The sequence below is a fragment of the Tiliqua scincoides genome, chromosome 1 (genome assembly GCF_035046505.1).
Source record: "Tiliqua scincoides isolate rTilSci1 chromosome 1, rTilSci1.hap2, whole genome shotgun sequence".
NCBI lineage: Eukaryota > Metazoa > Chordata > Lepidosauria > Squamata > Scincidae > Tiliqua > Tiliqua scincoides.
In genome coordinates this window covers 299,458,877-299,482,339 of record NC_089821.1, presented here as the reverse complement: position 1 = coordinate 299,482,339, position 23,463 = coordinate 299,458,877, and the positions used below count along the sequence as shown (strand labels likewise).

The window sequence follows — 23,463 nt, the reverse complement described above, 5'->3', positions numbered from 1 at the left end:
AGCTGCCCAGAAAATAGTGAGAAAAATATTTTAATAAATAAGTATCAGGCACAGAAGATTAACGAGGACAAACATTTAGATGATTCCGCATTTTAGATCTTCAGTATAAAAACCCTGAAGCGCTCTACATCCAACATTTTAGCAAAATGGTCTTGGAGAAAGTTTCAGGACTAATAATTAAGCTGCTCCTTCCAGCCATCACCAGTTTCAAGTGTACTTAAGGGTCAAGCTGAGCAACTGGCATGGCCTGGAGGGGGTAGGGACGACAGGGAGCTACTGCAAGTGCCTTACAATCTTCTCAGTGCAGAGCAAAGGTTCAGCTAAATATTCAGAAACTGTACACTGTACACACATCCCTTGTCCATTTGCATGCTAGTTTTTGACACAAGGAACATTCAAAGCATGTAGTTCTACAGTTAAAAAAAAAAAAACATTTACTAGGTAGAACTAATATCAACTCTTAGGCTTCATAGCCATTCCCAGGAAATGTTATTCTTATACAACTGCCTTCCAAGGAGAAGAATGACAGAACCATGTTTTTGGATCCCATGTCACGTTGTGGGAAGTTCACTGACTTTGGCAAGCTAAACGAATTCTAAGGAGGATAATAAGTCTTATTACCCTCATAGGAGAAACTATAACACCCATATGCAATGGAATTCCACTGTTTCAAATTTCTCCTTTCAGAAACACAGCACCAACAAGAAGTGGAAAGAGGAACAAAGGCTGTTATACATTCACCTTTGTCTTTTTCTTGTATGCCTTCAAAAATAAAACACACTAATGTATTCAGGTGTAGTACAAAGGCCACTTATTGTCCTCATAAAATTAACAAGGACCATATAAAGTTTGCTATGCCATACAAGAAGTGGAAGTACATGATAAGCGTTAATTCTTTACAAAGTACCTGGTGCAGCACTAGGCATTAAGAAGTCTCCCTAAAAAACCAAGCACAATTTCAAATGAGCACAAATAATGCTATGATGTAAGGTATATAACAATTGATAAAATTGTTATAACAAATAAAAACACCTAGTCCATAAATGAGAACACACACTTGTTTTACCACCTGTGCATTGTTGCTTTGTAAGCAGTCAAGACAACTATTCTTGGCCCTGGACTGATTTTAATCAGTGGTCAAGGTTCTTGACAAGCACTAGATTCATAACCTTCTCAGTCCACTGTAATGAGACAGTTGCCATACAAAGGAGGTCACTGTGCCAAACTGTAATTTAAACACACCAGGAAGTCTTCTATGAAGCCAGGCATACACAGGGAAGCTGGAAATGCTTATGCTGATCCTTGAGCCAACAAAATTGTTGGATCAACAACACTATTTCCAATGCCTATCACTCTGACAAAACCAAGGACAGAATCTATGACCATCAACTATTATAACCAAACTACTTTTCCAGGGGAACATGTGCAGAGCATTTCTAAATATGATTAAGAGATCTAAAACCAACCATGTACCTCGTCATATTAAAATTTTTAAAACTGCTGTTCGGTAGATACCTAGAAATACTTAGCATGGCTCTTCATTATGTAGAGCAAGCAACAACTGAATGGCTAGAACAAACTAGACTGGGTTGCTTGGTGTTCAGATGTCTTGGTTCACGTTCTCAACTCACCAGACCCCATGCCAAGCTGATATCATCTTACCTTTTCAAAACAGCGGATGTCCATACTCTACCCTGCTCCTTCCATTCCTTGCTGTAGAAAATGAAGCATCAATGCTCCAATGCCCAGTTCCGTGGAAATTCCATAGCATCTACAGAGACCAGAATCTTTAAAACTGCTTTATGCTACTCAAGTATCAAGTAGGCATTTAAATGCTATGCTGAAGAAACTGCAATTGAATGCAAATAAAAATAAATGTATATAATGGTAACTTGAGTTTTATTTAGCTTCCAATTTCTGGGAGGTTAAAGAACTATAATTTGTTCTCAACAGAATAAAATAGGCTGTGCTTACAGATAATTTTCTGCCATATTCTTTCTTCAGGACCACTGTTTTATTGTTGCCCACTCTTACACAGGATGTACATATCAGGTGTTGTTAAAAGGTCAGGGCCTGTACAATACATTCTACAACTGAGCACCACTTTCCTTAACTGAACAGGCAAAGAGAAAGTACACGGAACATCAGCATCTGGCAGTATTTTTCCCAAAAAAAGTGACTAAAATGGGTTTTAAGTTGATTAACACTATTAAATCACATCTAATATTTGTTACTACATGATTTCATTACAGCTATACGATACAATTATACAAAATGTGTTAACATCAAAGAATACAACCAAAAAAATTAAGATAGCAAACAAAACCTATATAACTTTTTTTCTCTTTACAGGAAAATACTTTTGAAGTATGCATGTAACTGCCCATTCTTTTAAAGAAAATCTACTGCAAGCAAAGTTATCAACCTCCAGAAAAAAATCACACATAGCATTACTAAGCATATCCCCAAAAAAGTGTACAATATGCACACTTGGAAAATACAAAATTAAAAAATTGTAAGCAACAGGTGAGCTTCATATTTATAACAATGTGAAAAGTCCAATTTAGCACTGCTGTAGAAAGAACTGTCTTTGATGCAAGTCCATGACCTGTCTGCCTCCTCCGGATGGGGCCACGCTTTACAAATCATCATGCTCTTGAAACCAAATTACAGAGCAAAATTGAGCAGCGCAGCAATGCTGCATCAAAGTTTATTTTGCTACTTTATCAAAAACAAGTCCTTTAGGCATGTAGGGTTCTTTTTTAAATTCTTTCCTAGAAACAATATACAAAGCGGGAGACTTATTTATTCTCAACCATTCTCCTGTAAGGTAAAGATGCTTTGAGTTCAAGAGCTTTCTTCTTGCAGTTTCACTGGTTGTTTTTGGCCTTAGCGTGTGTTAAGATGTGAGATTTCAGGTTAGTCGACTGAGCAAACTTCTTATTACAGCCATCAAAAGGGCACACATAGGGCCTGTCTCCAGTATGAATTCGCACATGTGTGCGCAAATTGAAGTCCAGTGAAAAGCGTTTGCCACATCCTTCGAACGTGCACTGTTGAATGAAGAGACAGGAAGTTAGGAACATGTTCCAATAAGAAATGCTTGCAATAAAGATCTGTATCTCTGCTACTAGATTTCTGAAGAAGCAAGAACTTAAGTCTCTAATGCAGGGGTGTCAAACATAAGGCCCAGGGGCTGGATGCGGCCCGCGGACGCTTTTTGTCCAGCCCCCAGGCTGTCAGCTGCTGAGCGGTGCTGAGGTGTTACTGCTAAAAGGGCAGCCCCCACAAAAATTGGGCTCTCCCATATCTTGAAATATGATAAAGATTTACATGTTTTCTCTTCTGTCATTTGTAGTTAATGAATTCCTAAGTGAGAAAAAGTGCTTATTTTTGGTTATGTTTAATGACATCACTTCCTGCCTCACAACATCGCTTCCTGCCCTCAGCAGGCATCATGAATGTCATTCAGCCCTCGGTATGAAACGAGTTTGACACCCCTGCTCTAATGATTCTCAAGTTAAAATAAAACTAGCAGCACAATCCAATTCATATCTACTCAGAAGTAAATCCCATTGTGTTCAATGAGGCTTACTCCCAGGAAAGTATGTATAGGATTGCAGCCTAGGGCTAGTTTCACACATGGCAAGCAGGTCCCACAGTCCCTCCTGTGCATAAAATTGTTGTAAGTAACCTATGTGAAAGGTAGTCTGTATGCTGGCCATAGCCTCTATAGCAGCCATTTTCAACCTTTTTCAGCTCGCGGCACACTGACAAGGCACTAAAATTGTCAAGGTACACTACCAGTTTTTTTACATTAAATTACTACATTACAGTTAATCTTGAATTAATAAAATTAATACAATTAAATCATTACATGACAAAAAGCATGGAGACGGAAGTATATGTGGTTTCTGAAAAGGAGGAAAAATTATATGTTCAAATTCTGATCAATGCCAGAAAGTGTTGGCAAAGACAGGCCAGGTTGATCACATAGTGGAGAATGTGGGTGAGGGGCAGTGCGGAGACATGACTGGAACAAGTGCAGGATTAAACTGGGGGTAGGGGAGACAGAGACAGAATGTGAGGCAGTGATTCTGTATCTTTGGAAGGTGCTGACAAGTGAGGGGAGGGACAGTAAGAGAGTTGCTAACTGTGATTGCGAGATGGGGGGGGAATATTCCTGGGGAAGGAGGTGGGGTGAGGGAGAAGAGGAGAGAGAAGTGCCAATTGCCTGCTTGTGTATTTGAGAAAAAAAGAGTGCAACCAAAAGCCCAATCCTATGCATGCCTGCTCAGAAATAAGCCCCATTAGAGTCAATGGGGCTTACTCCCAGGAAAGTGTGAATGGGTAGCACCCCCAGAGCCCAATCCTATGCATGCCTGCTCAGAAGTAAGCCCCATTAGAGTCAATGGGGCTTACTCCCAGGTAAGTGTGGATGGGATAGCACCCCCAGAGCCCAATCCTATGCATGCCTGCTCAGAAGTAAGCCCCATTAGAGTCAATGGGGCTTACTCCCAGGAAGCAAAATGCAGGGAGGGTCGCTTTGGGGAGTTGCAGGCAAACTGGCAAGAAAAAGGGATTTCAGGGACCCTGAAACCTTAGGTTGGGGGCCTCAGTAGACTCGCTTGCTATGTACCTGCTTGCCTGCTTCTGGCTCTCTCTCCTCACTCACTCCACAGCTCCCACCTCCTGACTCCTCCAGACTTCTCTTGTTTGCCAATCAGCATGCACGCAGGCAACAACCTCCTTCATGCCCAACCCTATGCATGTCTACTCAGAAGTAAGCCCCATAGTAGCCAACAGGGCTTACTCCCAGGAAGGTGAGGATCAGGTTGCAGCCTGAGTCGTGCTCAGTAGCAGGAGCAAGCTGCAAGCGGACTCTTCAGCTGCTGCATGGGATGAAAAGCAGCTGCGACCAGCCCCTTCCCTGGCTGCTCCCTTGCTTGTGCTGCCTGCCGCGGGAGGCTCAAAGCAGCCGCTTCTCCCGCACATGGCCACGCAGCTGCTGTCTGCCTCCTCTGATCCTGCGGCACACCTGAGGCAGCCTCGAGGCACACCAGTGTGCCACGTCACAGCGCTGCTCTATAGTCAACAAATCTTTTAATAACTACAACAGCACTGGTCAATCCAAAGCTTTTACACTCATAAATGAGATAGCTGGCTACCACTGCCTTACAGCATACATCCACAACTTCCTTGGAAGTTTCTTCATATCCCGTACGTGGGAGGAAGTATGGCCAGAAAATGTTGCCAGTTCATATATGTAAACTGCTGGACCGCACTAGAACATCCACTTAGGATTACACATTATTGCAAGACTCTACACTGACAGGAAAAGAATGTGTCATCTTTATAACAGAGCTCACTAGAAAGATATCTGCTAATTTTACACGATTCTTGCAAACAGCAGGTTTTCCATTACGAATATGGAAATATTACTTGCAGAGAATGGTAATAAGGCAAAGAAAGGTTATAAGGAAACTTCTCTTCAATAAGGAGAATGAAGAAATGAAGAAGAGTCCCAAAACACTGCCCATCCTAAAGGCACAGAAATCTGTGCAGGCCACTAAAACCTCTCATTTCTTGCGCAAGATCTGCCAATCCCTCTGATTTCTGAAATTTCATAGTGTACCATTTATATGTACTTAAGCTACTCCATGGCTTTAAGGCAGGGGTCTCCAAACTTTTTGGCCAGAGGGCCGCATCAAATATCTGGCGTGGTGTGGAGGGCTGGAAAAAAATTTAAATATAAAATTTAAATAAATAAATCAGGGATGGAACTTAGATGAGTGAATGGGCTTATTAATTCAACCTCTCTGGCCCTCAGAACAGTCTCCAGACACAATCAGAACACAGTTCTGGTCATGTTCAGTTGAGTGGGCCAGAGGCTTTCAGGGGACAAGAGGTTGGCCACGGGCTGGAAAGAGGCTTGCTGCGGGACGCATCTGGCCCCTGGCTGGGGTTTGGAGACCCCTGCTTTAAGGGATAGTAATCAGCTACCTTGGGGGGGGGGGAAACATGCTGGTTTCTACTCTTAAAACATCCCAATAGCAGACTAACTTGGTACTGCTGATATATGATGCAATGTACTGTTTAGAGGTGTCTGATCAGTTTTCCTGGCATAAACTGGCAATGCTTATCTTAGGAGTGATAGAAGAAGATACTGTAATTTTATTCGCTTAAATCCAAACTGAGTCACTCGTTTTCCATTGCTTCACTCATAACATCTTCTGAACTACCACTTTTGACGACAGAAGCATGAGTAGTTGCTTCACCAGCATGCAGGATAGATTAAAGGAAATCAAGGCAATTTAGATCACTAAGAAAAAAGGTTGCCTGAAATAAATGTGCCATGTACCGTATTAGATATGTTCTAAATAGAATGCATATTAACTGGTTGCTATAATTAATAACACTTAGCAATTTGATGTTGCTTTATTCTTAGTTGTACAGTGTACATTTACCACAATTTTTAGCACCTAGCAAGAAATTTCTTCAAACTATTCTCAAATAGGGTCTCTTGTATGACTAGACGCCATGACATGTTTTTGTAGACAGGAGTTAGTTGAAGTCAACTCCGAATAAGGAGACGAATCTTTTTCTAATGTTACAATCTGTTTGAGTCTGCCCCCTCACAGTGATATAACCTCCCCCCCGCCCCCCCCCCCAAAAACCTATTCAGATCAGTGTTCCCCAGAAGATGAAAAATAAGCACTCAGTTCTACTGGTAGGTAGAGTCACAGATTTTTATAAATCCAAGTAATGACTTTGAATCAATTGCAGAGATCTGATAGTTATTAGGCCAAGGGGGGGGGGGGGTAATTATTCAGATGGGTTAGTGAAGGGCACCTCCGGCAACTTGCCAGTTCCTGGGGCCCATTATCAAGCCATAAAAATATAAACTATTAATAAGGAAGACAAAAGAGTCCTCACTTCTCTTTCATTAAAGAAAACTAGACTTTTGTAAGTTCAGTTTTAAGGGAATGTTTTGCATGTTTAAACCAGGAAATTTTTCAAGATAAAATTATAGCTAATATTCAAAAACAATTAAAAGATAAAAATTAGAGCAGCAAAAAGTTGCTCCCCACCACTTTATATACACATCAGCCAAAATTATGCATAGAAAACTAGCTGTCTTATCAAAGTATCTATCTATCTATCTATCTATCTATCTATCTATCTATCTATCTATCTATCTATCTATCTATCTATCTATCTATCTATCTATCTATCTATCTCAAAGTTATCACAGCAGTTCAAAAAGAGGGCTAACTTTCAAAATTTAGGACTAGAATTCCTCCACTGCCCATGTTTCCGCTTATTGTTCCTGACATAGTAGGGGAGACAGTTTGCATACAAGCACATTCTAAGAACCTCAGAGGAAACAAAAAACCAACATACAATTTGTTTAGGATGTTGTCCAGTTTGTACATCTTGATCTGGCAAACTAGACAGTATGACTTATCAGAGAAAGACATCCCACACCTACAAAACCTCTGAGGCCTGGCCTGTAGTGGGAAAACGGAGCAAGTCAGAAAAGGGTGCAACAATTCAATATTTTGCACTCCATCTACATCAATAGCTTGTAAATGCTTCAAAAGTAATTTCAATTTCAGTCATTTTTCAATGACTATGAAAAAGTCATTGGCAATGATGGAAGTGTGCAGAAATGCAAACAGCATCTGGACAGTTTTGGGGAACAAAGGAAGGGATTACACTAATGTAATTATATTTAAGCACTGTTTTGTCAGAAACAACTTGTTTAGCAAACAAGAAGCCTGTGGCATGATACAGGTATGCCTGGTAATAGTGAAACTATAGTGTGCTGCTGATCTTTACTTTTAAATAAACTGGTTAAACTGACGAATTCTACACATTTTCAGATTCCAAAAGCTACAGTGAGGATGACATATGAACTCCATATCTGGCTCTATAACGTCCCAGATCCCACCTGGAGGTTGAGTGTGAGATGCTTTTTTCCTCTTTTTATGCTAGAGCTGGGGGGGAATTGGTTATGAAACAGCCTCTCTTTCTACACATTGAGGCTCTTTCCAGTCCTTCAGCAAGTGTCACTTAATCACACAATTTCATTTAAGAACACATACCTTTCTTTTAACCTTAACAGAAATCTACTTATTGATTACACAGGCCAACACACATTTTGCTTCCTTAAACATTAACCCAATTCCTGAGGAAGTTGCTTGAACCATTCACTAATGAGGCTATACTAGATCTCCAAAACTAGACGTGATAGGGCAAAACGGATGCCATTTTTGGAATCGGCAGCCCAAATTCATATCAAACCACCATAAAGTTTGGGGAAAACTTTTCTGACCCTCAATTTTGTAGGCCTGTGTTATCAATAAGGATGGCATGGAGTGTAGCTTGCCTGAGTATTTGGAACTAGTTACCTGAAAGGGCTTTTCTCCAGTATGAACTAGCTGATGCCGCTTTAGCTTTGAGCTCTCCACAAAAGCCTTGCCACATTCCGCGCAGACGTGTACCCGAGGCCCGTGAGTGTGCAGGTGCTTCCTCATGGCTGAGTTGTCCCTGAACATTTTTGTGCAGCCCTTCAAAGGAATACAAGTGTGTTACATTAACCAATGGGCAAATTGCAAGACCTGAATTATCACTTTGGGTATTCACCAAAGTCAGCTACACATACTAAGTTTCTTTTTGGAGGGCAAGCAGGTGTCCCATCACTATGTTTTACAATTATTGACACACAGGCTGCCTCAACAGCCCAGTCAACTGAAAACAAGTCGGATGTCATATCCTAAGAGTCTGCAGCCCCAATTCCTCCAAGCCCAAAGTCTCAAAGCCCCAAATGTTGGAGGGAAGTTTTTTTGAAAGATTGTAATAACTATCAAACACAGAAAGCCCACTGAATATAAATCTATTCAGCTCTAGACTGATTTGCTTTCAATGTTGTAAATACATGGTTTGTCTCTTTACCACCCCACAGTAACAGCTCCTCTGCTTCCTTTCAGCCAAAATACTAAACTCACCAATGCATAATTCTTTCATTTTTTTAAACAAGCAAACTGTTACACTTTCAAGGGTAAGCTTCCTATACCAAAAAGCACTCAACTGAGAATTAGTGCGTGTGTGTGTGTGTGTTATTTTTAACAATGTAATGGCCATTGAGAAGAGACAAAATTAGAACAGTTTATATTACTCTCAAGAGGAAGCAATGAAGCTCAAAAAATTAACTTTAAAATGTAAATATACACAGGGTGCAATCAGTTTTCTCGAGATTTACCTTGCAAGTATAAATATATACTCACTTTGTGAGGACATGCTATCGTTCTTGGTGCATCATCTTCTTTAATTTTTCTTGGCTTCATTCTTACAAGAAGGAGAAAAAAATGGCTGTGATCAGAGAGCAGAATAATCTTTATTTTGCTTTCTTCTGTAATAAACCATCTAAAGAATCATTCTGTAATAAACCATCTATGTTGTAATGCACTTGTGGTGGTGACGGCTTTGATACTGATTGGCAAAGCTGGTATAGAGTGTTCAGTACTTAGGGAATTATAAAGTTTGCTGTTCAGCTTCTATGATTGAAGGAAAAGCAGTCAGTCTAGCTGGAACTAACACAGAGGCAGGCAAGTGAATGGGAAGAGGTCCCAGGATGCAGAGAAATCAAGGGATTGTGGGCCCAGAGATAGAGAAGTTGAAGGAAAGGTGCAGAGTAGGGAATGAACTTAAAAAGAACCTGGGGGGGAGTGGCTTGAGAAAAATGGCAAAGAAAAAAAGAACCTAAAGGCAGGAAAGGAGCTAACCACAGAGGGGACTCTGTACATAACTCTGAACTTAACAAAGGGTTGTATGCTACAAAAAGAAAGACTTTTAAAAGAAGCTGGGTGACTAAAGGTATAATAATAATAATAATAATAATAATAATAATAATAATAATAATAATAATCAACTTTATTTTTATCCCGCCCTTCTCCCCAAAGGGACCCAGGGCAGCTAATCATAGGTTTGCTTGATACCTTTCTTTTGGCTTTGTCTCACATGAATGTAACACAGCTTCAGCCTAATCAACAGTAGATTATGTCTGTTTATAGACATAAGACAAATTATTTCTCCCTAAGAAAAAACAAGTTAACATAGTGGAACTGCGTTTTTACTAGAACCCAGTTCTCTTAGCACTTACCTTGCAAATTCGGCCAATTGTTTAGGGTCCGAAAGATCAATGCCAGGTATTCCTCCAGGTGGCAGCTTCTTTCCCGTCATGTATTCCGAGTAGTCAGGAGGGGAGTTCTCTCCAATGATCTGTTCTTCCACCACAGTCTCATGGTCAATGTCTTTTTTGTCATCTGAAATGATTAGAGCAAACTGAATTTTGATTTAACATCCACGATGGACACTACCACAAGCTAAACTAGTATCCTGGTATAACATTACATATTTTCACCACTTTTACTAAACTCCCTTCAGAGTTTGAACTAGATTTCTACAGACCTCAAAGGTAATAGATTTTATTCATTTGCAAAAACCCACTTGCTTTCTTTGAACTCCTTTTCATACTCCAATAATCACATGACATTTCCAATGTTACATGAAACTGATACGCAATAATTACATCTTTCATATAAACACAATGGCAAAGTTAAGCAAGTTTAACCATAAGTTTGCCATGTTATGTCATTACTATGTTGTATGTACTACTGGCTCTGCCATTAACACTTAGTCCAGCAATAGTGTGTGAATTGGGCAATGTATGAATTGGGCAGCAACTGTTGCCCTGCACATGACCGATCTCAGAAGCTAAGCAGGGTCAGGCCTGGTTAGTACTTGGATGGGAGACAGCCTGGGAATACCAGGAGCTGTAGGCTGACCACAGGAAAGACCATCGTCTTTCAAGACTGAAGGGTGCCAACCAGCATGTGAATATTAACATGGACAATGATTTAAAATGTTTTCAAACCATACCAATCCTTCACTTCTCATTGAATGTTGACTGAATTCTGACTGCAACTGAAACCAAAATCTGCAGCCCAATGAAGCTAAGAACAGCAATACAAACACATGTGCACTTGCATCAGTGAATTCTAGATACTCAAACTATTATCATACATTGTTATATTTTACCATATTTGACCAATATTTCATTAGGTGTTTGACCAAATTGTGTTTTCCTTTTTTAAGCTACCAAAGGCATAATCCTAAGCATATGACTCATCCTCATAGTACACAGTTCTATGCATGTTTGTTCAGAAGTCAGTTCCTGCATGTTCAGTGGAGCTTACTCCCAAGTATGTGAGCACAGTACAGCATCCTTAGTTTGTTTTCCTCTACCAAGATCTCAAAATGCACATTTTTGTGTAATAGTTCAGCTATTAATGAGAAGGAATTCTTCCTTGTTTATCAGTTAATAAATGGGAACAGTCACTACATCAGAGCTCCTGCAACGCTTTGGACTGTAGCTAATGAGTTGTGCTTAATACCATAGAGCCCAGTAGTCAGCAGCACCAGCAGCCAAAATGGCAATGACAGGAGAAAACAACTCAGGACTTGCTCAACTACCACCAGCCCTCCCGAACTTGACAGCTCTACTTCCCATCATTCTACAGGCCATATTATTTGTTTGTGTGCTGTTTGAACAATCAGCATTCACAGACACAAATGGCAATTAGGGCACTTTTTGCACATTTAATTTACTTGGCTCTCAGCTTATAGTTAGGGACATAACCACAGAGAGATTCACTAAACTAAATTTTACACAATTTATATATGCTCATAAAATAAAAGCTCTCTGCCAGTTTTTTTGCTACAATACACCAGAACCAGCTCAGACCACTGCAGTGCTTAGCCAATCACATTCTCCTACAGGTATAAAAACATACTGTTCAAGAGATTTTTAAAAACTTTTTCAAACTTCAAACAGGACTTAAAAATTAAAAAAAAAATAAAAAATCTTCAGATCTTGTTAAAAACAGCCAGGTTAAAATAGAATGAGAATGCAGGCATATTAAATCTACACTTATAATATCTTAAAATAGAACTAATGACCTGCCAACACACACATCCCAATATTCTAAGAAACATGGCAAACTGCAACTCTGATTCTGTAAACCAGAGGTGGTAAAAATGCTTTATTTAGTTGCAAGTTAAAATTTTTGTGATTAGGTCAGCCAGTTAGCAGCATGCATTATGGGTTAGTAAGCTTACAACATACCAATGAGAAACTTGATTTAAATCATCCTGTTTTACAATCCACCCTCAGCTTCTCTCTTTTTAAAGCTTTGATACACAGAGGAGCAGGAAAAGGAGGGAGAGATAGTATCAGAAAAAACTTGGAGGGGGAGAGGAAAAACAGTGAATCATCATAAGGAAGTATAAATGTTTTGACAGTGGGAAATGAATAAATTAAACCCATATTAATGTATAAATGTTAGTGGCAAGGGAGAAAACGGATGAATTGATACTTTAATTAAGCATACTTTTGTTCATAACCTAATGAAGGGGATGTCAAGAGTATACCAAAGTCCCTCTGCAGCTTTTCCTAATATTGTACTCCTTCTAGTGAACTATCATTGTTGTATGATAACAACATACCATTCAGAGCTGATGTACAGGCCTGCACCTGCTGGGATTTGTTCCATTTCTCTCCCCCCCCCCCGGGTGGACACGGAAACCACAGACACGGGAGAATCCTATCTCCACGCCCCCTGCACCCATGAACATTGTTTATTTGCTTAATGTTAAGAAAATGTTCTTTTTACAGGTCACTATAAGCATGCAAGCTTATAGTGACCTACAAAAGGAAGAACATTTTCTTGGCGGTAAGCAAATAAACAAGGTTAATGGGCATGGGGGGCCTCCCAGATTCACAGATAAGTGAAACTGCAGATACAGGGGGACCGCCCGTATGCTGAATTTCACACTATTCTACTTATTAAATATATATCTCAAAGCAGTAATAGCAGTTTGACCCAACATTGTCAGGAGTTCCTTCCTCCAGCTTTTCCACATCTCAAGAATTATTATTTAACAGTCAATATATTTTAAAGCCTCTTCCCTACCACAATATGATGCATACTCTACAGTTTGTCATTGTGGTGGTGGTACTTGCATAAAAAGCTTGTATGCTACTAAGTAGGACAGGAAAAGCTGGGGGGGGGGAGAAATTTGAAAAAGGAGCATCCAAAATATGTGCATAAAAGATTATATTAATTCCTTCAATAAATCCTTCACAAAAACTTGGGAGGTACTCAGATGCATTTACGTTTATGAATAGTTGGGAAACCTGCTCAAAGAACACCTAACAAGACAGAAGACTTGAAATACTCGTGGAAGGAAGAAGCAAGTTCATTTGGAGAAAAAATGGTGACAAGGGAACCGTCTATTTATTATCTATGTATCTATTAGGGTAGATAAAGGGGCAGGTTCATATGTATGACAGTGCAACTGAATTTGCTGGACATATTGGATTACTAAGGACCCAAAATTATGCAAAGGAAGTAATGTATGAAAATGACAGGAATGTCTATTAGAGATTGCAACTATTTCTGCAATTGCCATCATCCCATAGTTTTCATACTGTGAGATCACAAACCAGAGGCGGGGCACGATTGCTCTGCTTTCACTTTTAAAGCTCGGGGAGCCCTGCGAAGCATTGCGCAGGGCTCCCCACACCACCGGGAGGTTACAGCAGGGACTGGTAAGTGCATGCCAGCCCCTGTGTGCCCCTTAGCGACACGATCTGCTGCCTTTCCCGCAAGGACTTATAGCAGTTCCCAAGCTCCCTGGGAGATTGAGAACCGCTGAACTAATGGATCAAGGAAACTTTTATTTTAGGAATACATTTGCTGATAGAGAATCTTACTACTATACAACAAATATAAAGAAGCAGAAGGGAGATGCTGGAGGCTTCACATTGAGAGGTGGGTTTTGAGGAAGAATCTGAAAGCAGTAATAGGAAAGGTATACCAATGGGGATTAGTATTGGAACCTAAAGAAATACACTCACAGATGTCTGCACTGTGATATCAGCACAATCACAGGCAGAACTGACTGTTAAGCTGTTTGGGGAAAACTGCTGTAACCATCAGGATTGCTATTGAGTAGGGTATGGTGGATTCTGGTTCACAGATCCTCTCTGAAGTGATCAAAAAGAGGTGCTTTTCAACCTCTTCATAAATGACCTGGAGACAGGGTTGAGCAGTGAGGTGGCTAAGTTTGCAGACGACACCAAACTTTTCCGACTGGTGAAGACGAGAAGTGATTGTGAGGAGCTCCAGAAAGATCTCTCCAGACTGGCAGAATGGGCAGCAAAATGGCAGATGCGCTTCAGTGTCAGTAAGTGTAAAGTCATGCACATTGGGGCAAAAAATCAAAACTTCACATATAGGCTGATGGGTTCCGAGCTGTCTGTGACAGATCAGGAGAGAGATCTTGGGGTGGTGGTGGACAGGTCGATGAAAGTGTCGACCCAATGTGCCGCGGCAGTGAAGAAGGCCAATTCTATGCTTGGGATCATTAGGAAGGGTATTGAGAACAAAACAACTAATATTATAATGCCGTTATACAAATCGATGGTAAGGCCACACCTGGAGTATTGTGTTCAGTTCTGGTCGCCACATCTCAAAAAAGACATAGTGGAAATGGAAAAGGTGCAAAAGAGAACGACTAAGATGATTATGGGGCTGGGGCACTTTCCTTATGAGGAAAGGCTACGGCGTTTGGGCCTCTTCAGCCTAGAAAAAAGACGCCTGAGGGGGGACATGATTGAGACATACAAAATTATGCAGGGGATAGACAGAGTGGATAGGGAGATGCTCTTTACACTCTCACATAATACCAGAACCAGGGGACATCCACTAAAATTGAGTGTTGGGCGGGTTAGGACAGACAAAAGAAAATATTTCTTTACTCAGTGTGTGGTCGGTCTGTGGAACTCTTTGCCACAGGATGTGGTGCTGGCGTCTAGCCTAGACGCCTTTAAAAGGGGATTGGACAAGTTTCTGGAGGAAAAATCCATTACGGGTTACAAGCCGTGATGTGTATGTGCAACCTCCTGATTTTAGAAATGGGTTATGTCAGAATGCCAGATGCAAGGGAGGGCACCAGGATGAGGTCTCTTGTTATCTGGTGTGCTCCCTGGGGCATTTGGTGGGCCGCTGTGAGATACAGGAAGCTGGACTAGATGGGCCTATGGCCTGATCCAGTGGGGCTGTTCTTATGTTCAAAGCCAAGCCTATGTTAACACTCCTTCCAACATAGGAAATTTGGTGATGCAACTGTGCAAGTGCCCAAATTTCAGAAAGTAAGGGCATCAAGAAAATCTCAAAAGTTATGACTGGAAGCTTGAAGAACTATATACAGCACTGGCAGAGTGCCAGATAACTTTGACAATTAGTACTGATGGGGCTCAAGAATCCTTTCTTGGCAGATTCATTCTGAATTACTAGTATTTAAATTCTAGCAGTTTGCCATCTTCCACTTGCACACCCATGTCTAATCTTATTGCTTTAATCTGAAGAAAACGATACACCAAGGAAAATATCAAATAAGGACGCTTCTTTTTAATATCTGGTTTTCTATGCGGAGAGAATTTTCATATAACGAAGCATCTTGTTGCATATATCTCCATTTGTAGTTTGAGGCATGACAGGCCAGGCACAGGATTGTCACCTCAATGAGAACTATGCCTAAGAAGAAAGGGTCAGGTCAAGTGCCTTTTTACTTACTCTTCTGCTTACTGACTTCCTGGGAGTATTTCAAAAGAATACTTGGGAATTCGTTTTCTTGTATGGGCTGTGGAAATGGGTGCTTAGGATGCAGTTCACTGAATAGACTGAGAAAACAACTAAAGCACTGCACTGCCCTTTAATCTGAAGATTATCAGTTTACAAACTGCACAATAAAAAACAACTCTATCTTCCTCAAAATTCATTACAGCAACACACACCACTTGGCATTTATATAGTGTTTTACATATATTGCCTTGATGCAGCCCATACAAAAACAATGTATGGCAAGTATTATTATCCCCCCTACTGCACCATGGGGAGCTTGGGCTGAGAAGATGAGGCTTCCTATGACCACCTAATGAGTTCATAGCAGACAGGAAATTTAAACCAGGGAAATCTCGCTTCCCAACTCAGCTTCTCAGCCACTATGCTACACCAGCTAGCATATGTATTCTGGGCAACAAGACTGCTCTTAAACAGATATAGTACATCATGCAAGCCACTATTTGTATTCTCCACAGGTACAGAAAATAAAACAAAATTAACTTTTTGAGAACTCTATAGATCCAAGTTCAGATAAACCTAAACAAATTGAATTTTATAGCAAGCAATAGCAATATTGTAAGCTACTTAACTTCCACGCTATAAAACTTTGGGGGGAGGCTCCTGTCAAAAATTGTGTGCATAATTTTAGAACTCAGTAATGGCATCCAAGTTATCAAGTTTAACTGATTTAACTATTTGGGCATCTGGAAAGAAACAAACAGGCATTTTGTTTAATACAGATTTCCCTTTTCTAATCAGAGTGTACAGTACTGTACTTAAAGGTCATTAATTTCAATCTCAATATCCTCATTTGATAAGTTTTCCATTAAACATTTTAAACATACCTTTGCAGAAAGAGCTACCATCTGCCTAATAGTGAACTCTGGTGGCCGAGTCCCTATCAGTCTGAAAGTTAAATGGGCACCCCAAAAGGTGGCTATGGTTTCCACATTGCTTGGTGATGCAACAGATATGAATTACTATGTCTGTAAATTTTTAATACATTTGCACACACGTCCCCACAGCAGTCACCATACGGGACATATGGAACATTGAGGGATCTCAAGTTAGATGTCTGTGTGGTAGGGGTTTCTTTTGTGTTTTTTTTTTGAAAGGAAAATGAGTGACTGGGGATGCAGGAGATGAAATCTGACCAGTCAAGCCCCTAATAACTTACAGTAAATATCATGGTGGGGACTGAAGTTGTGGGTATCACATCACAACTCTACTCCCTGCACAATACAGGAATGTTTCAAGAAGAAGGAAAAGTGGGTAAACTAGACCCAAAATTGATCCTCTGGCGCCAAGAACTGATCAGCACTTCAAGGCTCCTATTCCAGGCTGGCTGGAGCCCTAAACAGGAACTTACCTATTAAGGGATGAGGATATGTTGTACTGCAATATTAGTTGTAGGTCTCACTTATTCCCTCTAATATCTACGTAGGTGGCTCTGTACCATCCACCAAGACAGTAAAATAGGGTGGGTTCCTGCATATGCAAAATAATCCCTAAGTACGTATAAAAATATTGGCCTGAAAAAAGTTAGAAGCCTACAGGCTGTACATGCATACACACAGCAATGGAATTCACAGCTTGTTGAATCTGAGCCACAATTCGATCCACCTCTGCCTCTTTCTAGCTCCCAGGTTGCTCAGAATTATGCTCCTGCTGCTAAATACACCCTACACTAGCAGCCTGCAATGCATTGCGAAGGCTGTCCTACAAAGGGGGTTTGACAACCTGATCATAAAGTAGACAGTGGGTTAGCTTATGCATCTCAAGCAGTGCTTAGTTACATGAAACATCACAACAAGCTACTGATGTATTCAGCGGACACTCAGTCCACAGGGGATCATTCCAGGGGGTCATGCCCCATGGATACTGATTTACGCAGACAATTAAATCCACAGTTGGCCCTCACAGAACCTCCAAGATGCGACCGGAAGTATCTCCAGGATCCATCCAGGAGGCCTTCAGAGGCATGGGGAGGCTGTAAACACGCTAGTGTTCTGTTCAAAAGGTTGTTCCAACAGTACTTATACAATGGTCTCGCATGCTTCAGATGCCAAACTCGAAATAATGGCACTTATTTCAACTGTATTTTCATGGGGCTAGAACTAGAAAGACTTGAAACCACAATTCACATATTCAATCATCGCTATACGGAAAGTTAGTCCTAAGAAAAAAAATTACTGCGTGCCTGAAAATCCAAAGCTGAAACACATGCTAACAGACTTTTGGCAAGATCTGATAATCTACACGCTCCGCTGCTTCTGGGTCATACAACCACCCGCTTTGATAAAGCTCCTTAACAAAAGCACAAGGATCTATGTATACAGGTATCCCCCCTTATCCGCGGGGGTTCCAGTCCGAAACGCTCTGCAGTTAAGTGAAACCGAGGATATTAGTGAACGCCCTCCTACCCTCCAGAGGAGCCTGTCCACGGCCTCTGTGGGGCTTAGACTGAGCCATAGAGGCAAAAACACATGACTTTTGGTTTTTCCAGAAAAACTGGAAGTGACTTTTTAATGACTTATAAGGCATTGGGAAGCTCAGGGAAGCCCCATCCACAGCCTCTGCATCCACAGACATCCCCCCAAAGGCAAGCACGGGGAGGGGGGCATAGACCCAATCTGCAGATAACTGAATCTGCAGAAATGGAGGGTCCCCTGTTTTTGCAAGAGTGGCTAGAATTCAAAGGCTACAGAATACATTCTCCATTTTGACTCACTCACAAAATCCAATTATTTACAAGAATGCGTTAGTGTGGTCATTAAACTGATAAGACTGCTAAGAGATCAGTTACAGCCTAGACTTATCTACTCAGAAATAAATCTCACTGTGTTAAGTGGAACCTATAAGTATGTACCATCCTGCACTGCTTAATGACAGGGATGTGTTCCTGCAACCCCATCGTTGGCTTGACGTTAAGCAAAGACTCCCAGAGGCAGCATGCATCTGCCTCACAGAGGCTCAGAATGGCCAAAACAAGCAAAAAGATGAGGCTTCCAGTTTCCAGATGGAAACCAGAAGTTGCATCTTTTTGCCTATTTCGGCCATTCTGAGCCTCTGTGAGGCAGATGCGTGCTGCCTCTGTGAGGCTCAGAAAAGTCTCTGGAGGCGAGTGCAAAACTGTCACAGTATCTATACATATGGTAGGACAGGCTAACATGAAATTAATCAACCAGAATCTTTCAAAAGGGACAGGATGGAACGTCTATGGGCAGTTTTAGAACAGCTATTATTCCAGTGCAGCTGTTGGAGTGTTGCACATCCCGGTGCATCTACACTGCATTTCTATTTCACAACTCATAAATAACTGACTAATGTGGTCTATTGAAGTGCTGGTATAACACATCTAACAAGTCTCATGGATAAAATGATTCCTTTAATGGAACATTTCTGGCCCCAATACATCTGAAAGGAAATGTTTGCAAAATTTCACAGGTATATATCGTTCCAATATTATTTAATACTGTAAGTATTTTGTTTTGAACTACCTTATCCTATAAGTGTTCTACTACTTGAACACTCAGCAATGTGTTCAGTTCTCAAATGATAAATATTTAAGACTACCAACCAAGCAGCAAGGACACCAACTTTACATATCACAGACAAACATTATTTGCCTAATAATTGTCAGGCTTTACATGTGAAAAGATCTACATAGCCAGTTCCAGTATGCTTACTCAAAAGCAAGCTTTATATCATTCAATGGAACTTATTTCCAAATAAGTGTTGCATCCTTAAATCTTCAAGTAAGAGATATTTTTCAGTATCACTGCATGTATACAGACAATGCAGAAACGTATGTCCCTGGTCTCCTAGTAGATATAATTCTTCAGTGCAAAAGCTCTTTGCACTGCATGGTTTTTTTTTATTTATGTTCCTAATTGGAATAAAGACATTAATCAAAATAATTATGACCAATTTGTGTTAGTAAGCACAATGCATACAAGATGTATGTATGCTTGTTTAAGGAACATATTAATGTCAAAACAATAAAATAGAATTAAATGTATTTTTCTTTATTATATAATTTTTCTTTATAGCTCACTGATATTCATCTTATTGTCAAAAGTACTCAAAATAGCTTATACTAAAAACTAAAACTAATCATTAAATGATTTAAATCAAGCCACCCTGTCCTAGGAATGACATAATACTACTATTTTTTAAAAAGGACTTTGTACAAATCATAATTTACTTGGCAAATACTGATGTTTCCATCAACACACTGAAATGTACAAGTACATTCTAATCACTCAAACAAATGTGTACAGAGAACAGAGCCCCTGCACTACACAAGGTTTTATGCTTCTTTATGGCTTTGAGCAAGTGGTACACTAAAAAAAAATTCCCAAAAGGCTAACGGTGGTGAAATCTGCAGATGGCATCCCTAAGCAATTAAAATTCAATGTTATCAGAAAGCCTTTTAGGATCTCCAAAATCCTGCAAAGCATTATGCAGCTTTTACACTTTCCTATTAACCCCTGCATAGAGGCAAACTATTGGGAGGAATCATTCCTATGTAATGATTGGGACTTTTTTACATGTTCTGGATTTGAGGCAGAGGATTCCATACACCTGCTGTCCAGTGCTGAAACAAATAAAAAAAATAAACCAATCCTGGGCTGTTAGTTGTAAGACTGTCCTTGATCAGAGGCAAGAGACCCAGACTCCAGGGTCAGAGGCTCTTTCCTCCAGAGCTGATGTCAACAATCCAGGCACCTATTTTGGGCCTGCTGCAGGCCCCACAGCTATTTAAACATGCACTAGATGTCAGCTAACAGGATCGAAAGACACTAGAAACCTAGAAGTGGGTGCACATCCTCAGAGCCTATATATTCTTGTAGCTGGCTCTGCCCCAGTACTATAAGGCCTGAATTGAGCCCATTCTTCTAAGAACTGATGGTTCAAATACAATCTATCCTTTCCTAGAGAAGAAATCATCAAAGTGCCAGCCAGCCTGCCTCACAGAATCTCCCCCCACCCGCTTGCCTCAGACAGAGAGAGGCTGTCCAAGCATATTTCCCACTACCTTGGAGGTGCCAAGAGAACCTAAGAAGAGCCCTGCTGGATCAGTTCAAAAACTCATCTAGCCCAGTTTCCTGTATTAATGGGCCACCAGGTGCCTCAGGGAGCACAAAAGTCAACAAGAGACCTGCATCCTGGTGCCACTTCCTTGCATCTGGCATTCTGACGTAGCCTAAAACCAGGAGGTTGCACAAATCCATGATGGCTTGAAGCCCATGATGGACTTTTCCTCCAGAAATCTGTCTAATCCCCTTTTAAAGGCATTCAGGCCAGATGCCATCACCACATCATGCAGCAGAGTTCCACAGACTAATCACACACTAATTGTCTTTCCCCACCCTCAGTTTTAGTGGTTGTCCCCTGGTTCTGGTGCTGCATGAGAGGGAAGAGTATCCTCCTATCCAGCCGCCCCCCACCACCAACAAATGGAGATGATGACTTGCAAAGATGTGAGAATAAGGAACACAAGGACAAGTTCCTGGAAACTGGAAGGAAAAATCATGTGGCAAGGAGTTCCACAGACTAATCACACACTAATTGTCCTAACTGTCCCAACACTCAACTTGAATGAATGTCCCCTGGTTCTGGTGTTGTGTGAGAGGGAAAAGAACACCCCCCTTCCCAGTCTATCACCATATCTGGTGGCAAGGAGTTCCACAGACACTCAACTTGACTGAATGTCCCCTGGTTCTGGAGTTGTGCGAGAGGGAGAAGAACACCCCCCTCTCCACCTCACTGTATCCTGTGGCAAGGAGTTCCACAGACACACGATTTGAGTGGCTGCCCCCTGGTTCTGGGGCTGCCTGAGAAAAAAACCATCCCCCCCATATACTCTGTCCATCCCCTGCATTACTTTGCGCGCCTCAGTCGTGTCCCCTCTCAGGGGCCTCTGAGCATAAGAGGAGCCCTCAGCCCCTCAGAGAGCCCCATCAGAAGCCTGCCCACTCAGAAGCTGGTCCCAGTGCAGCCAACGGCCTTACTCCCAGGAAAGCGTGGCTGGGCCCGCGCCTGCCTCCTCGACACTCCCAGGCGCCTCCAGTGCGGCCCGGGTGGCAGCCTGCGGGCTCAGCACGACTATTCAGAGAGCAGCCCCATCGCGGTCAGTGGCCTCGCTCCCGGGAAGGCCTCGCAGCGCACTCCCGGGCGCGCCTGAGGCGCCTCTTCCCGGCCTGGGGAGCGCCAGGGGCCGTGAGGGCGGCGGGGGAGGGGCGAGGAGGCCGCAGGGGCGGGGGAGGGGCGGCGGGACGGCGCTCGCGGGGGGAGCCGGGCAGAGGCGGCTCCCTGAGGGGAGGGCGCGGGCTGGGGCCGGCCCCGCCCTCCCCTGCTGCAGCAACTACGCCATTGCGGCCTACCCGGACGCGGGGCGGCGCGCGCCAGGCCCTCCCCTCCCCCGCACTGCCCGGCCGCCATCTTGGCGCCGCCGCCATCTTTGCCGCCCTGCCCCCCCGCGCGCGGAGGGCGCCCAGAGCAGCAGCAGCGGCAGCGCGCCCGCCCGCCATGTTTTGGGGCGCCGCCATACTGGTGCCCCGGCGAGAGGAACATGGCGGCGCCCAGCGCTCCAACATGGCTCCGCGGAACAGGCGCCACTCACCCGAGGCCCACATGGTGACGGAGAACTCGCCCTCCAGGGTCTTGATCTGCACCTGCTTCTGCTCCCACTTGCGGCCCTCGGCGCCGCCGCCCGCCAGGTAGCCCTTCTTGCCGCCCTTCTTGCCGCCGCCCTTCTTGGCGCGGCCCGAGGAGGACGCGGCCCCGCCGCCGCCGCCCTTGCTGCCCGCCGCCGCCACGGTGACCAGCGTCTGCTCGATGAACTCGTCCTCGCCCGCCGGCGCCGGCACCGGGATCAGGATCTGGTCCTCGAAGCCGTCGTCGGCGCGCAGCCCGTCCGAGTCGTCGCCCACCACCTCCTCGCGCGTCTGCACCAGGATCACCTCCTGGTGGTGCGGGTGGTGGTGCAGGTGCAGCGGGCCGCCCACCCCCACGCCGGCCGCGTCCGCCTCGGCCACCAGCGGCTGCAGCGCGATCATGGGCGGGTGGTGGTGGTGCGGCGGCCGGTGCTGCCCGCGGCGGTGCGGTGGCTGGTGCGGGCCGCAGTCCTCACAGCACTCGTCGTCCTCGTCCTCGTCCTCCTCGCCCACCACCGTCGTCTCGATCGTCTCCACCGGGATCGTCTCCACCTCGATCTCGTGCAGCTCCACGATCTCGGCCGGCATCTCCGAGCCGTCGGTGGCGATGTAGAGCGTGTCCCCGGAGGCCATGGCGCGCGCGAGGGCGGGCGGCCTCGGCTCAGCCTGCGCTCGCCTCTGCCGCCGCCGCCTCCCCCTCCGCTCGGGCTCCTCGCAGCCAAATCCCGTCCACGCCGCCTCGCGAGACTTCCGCCGCTGCCGCCGCCGACACACACAGCCGCCCCGAGCCTCCCTCACCCGCCATCCAGACCGCGGGGAGGCCGCCGCGGCCCGCGCGCCACGCCCCCTCCTGCGGGCCCCGTCCAATCGCTGCGCGCCGCCGGGCGTAAGCGCCCCCCGCCGGCCAATCGCCGCGCGCGCCGGGCCCTCTCCGCCCGCCCCTTTTCGCCCCCCCGTACCGAGCGCGGCCAATCGGAAAAAGGCTCCGTTGGGAGTGCCACGCCTACTCCGTTCCTGAGCCCCCCTTCATCCCGCACGGCCAATCAGAA

The 23,463-nt window shown here is 43.5% G+C and overlaps 1 protein-coding gene across 2 annotated transcripts; it reads right to left on the bottom strand.

The window, feature by feature from the left end:
• Positions 1–1,880: 1,880 nt before the first annotated feature.
• Positions 1,881–23,236, bottom strand: YY1 (YY1 transcription factor). Of its 2 annotated transcripts, none has more exons than XM_066629089.1 (5): positions 22,381–23,236; positions 10,166–10,328; positions 9,291–9,351; positions 8,415–8,573; positions 1,881–3,053 (listed from the first exon to the last, which is right to left on the bottom strand). In XM_066629089.1, the coding sequence occupies exons 1-5, from the start codon at positions 23,045–23,047 to the stop codon at positions 2,871–2,873; spliced, it is 1,233 nt and encodes a 410-aa protein (XP_066485186.1). In that variant the 5' UTR covers positions 23,048–23,236; the 3' UTR covers positions 1,881–2,870. The 2 variants fall into 2 exon arrangements, with proteins under 2 accessions (XP_066485186.1, XP_066485195.1); XM_066629098.1 differs by having other exon boundaries at positions 10,166–10,316.
• Between the last annotated feature and the right edge of the window lie 227 nt (positions 23,237–23,463).

What these genes read in the sequence shown, in the direction of transcription:
- YY1 (XM_066629089.1), bottom strand. Translation starts at nt 23,047, where the DNA reads ATGGCCTCCGGGGACACGCTCTACATCGCCACCGACGGCTCGGAGATG. An exon ending in CGTCACCATGTGGGCCTCGG is followed by an intron (nt 10,329 to 22,380) that starts GTGAGTGGCGCC and finishes TAATCATTTCAG; the next exon opens with ATGACAAAAAAGACATTGAC. An exon ending in CGATAGCATGTCCTCACAAA is followed by an intron (nt 8,574 to 9,290) that starts GTGAGTATATAT and finishes ATTCCTTTGAAG; the next exon opens with GGCTGCACAAAAATGTTCAG.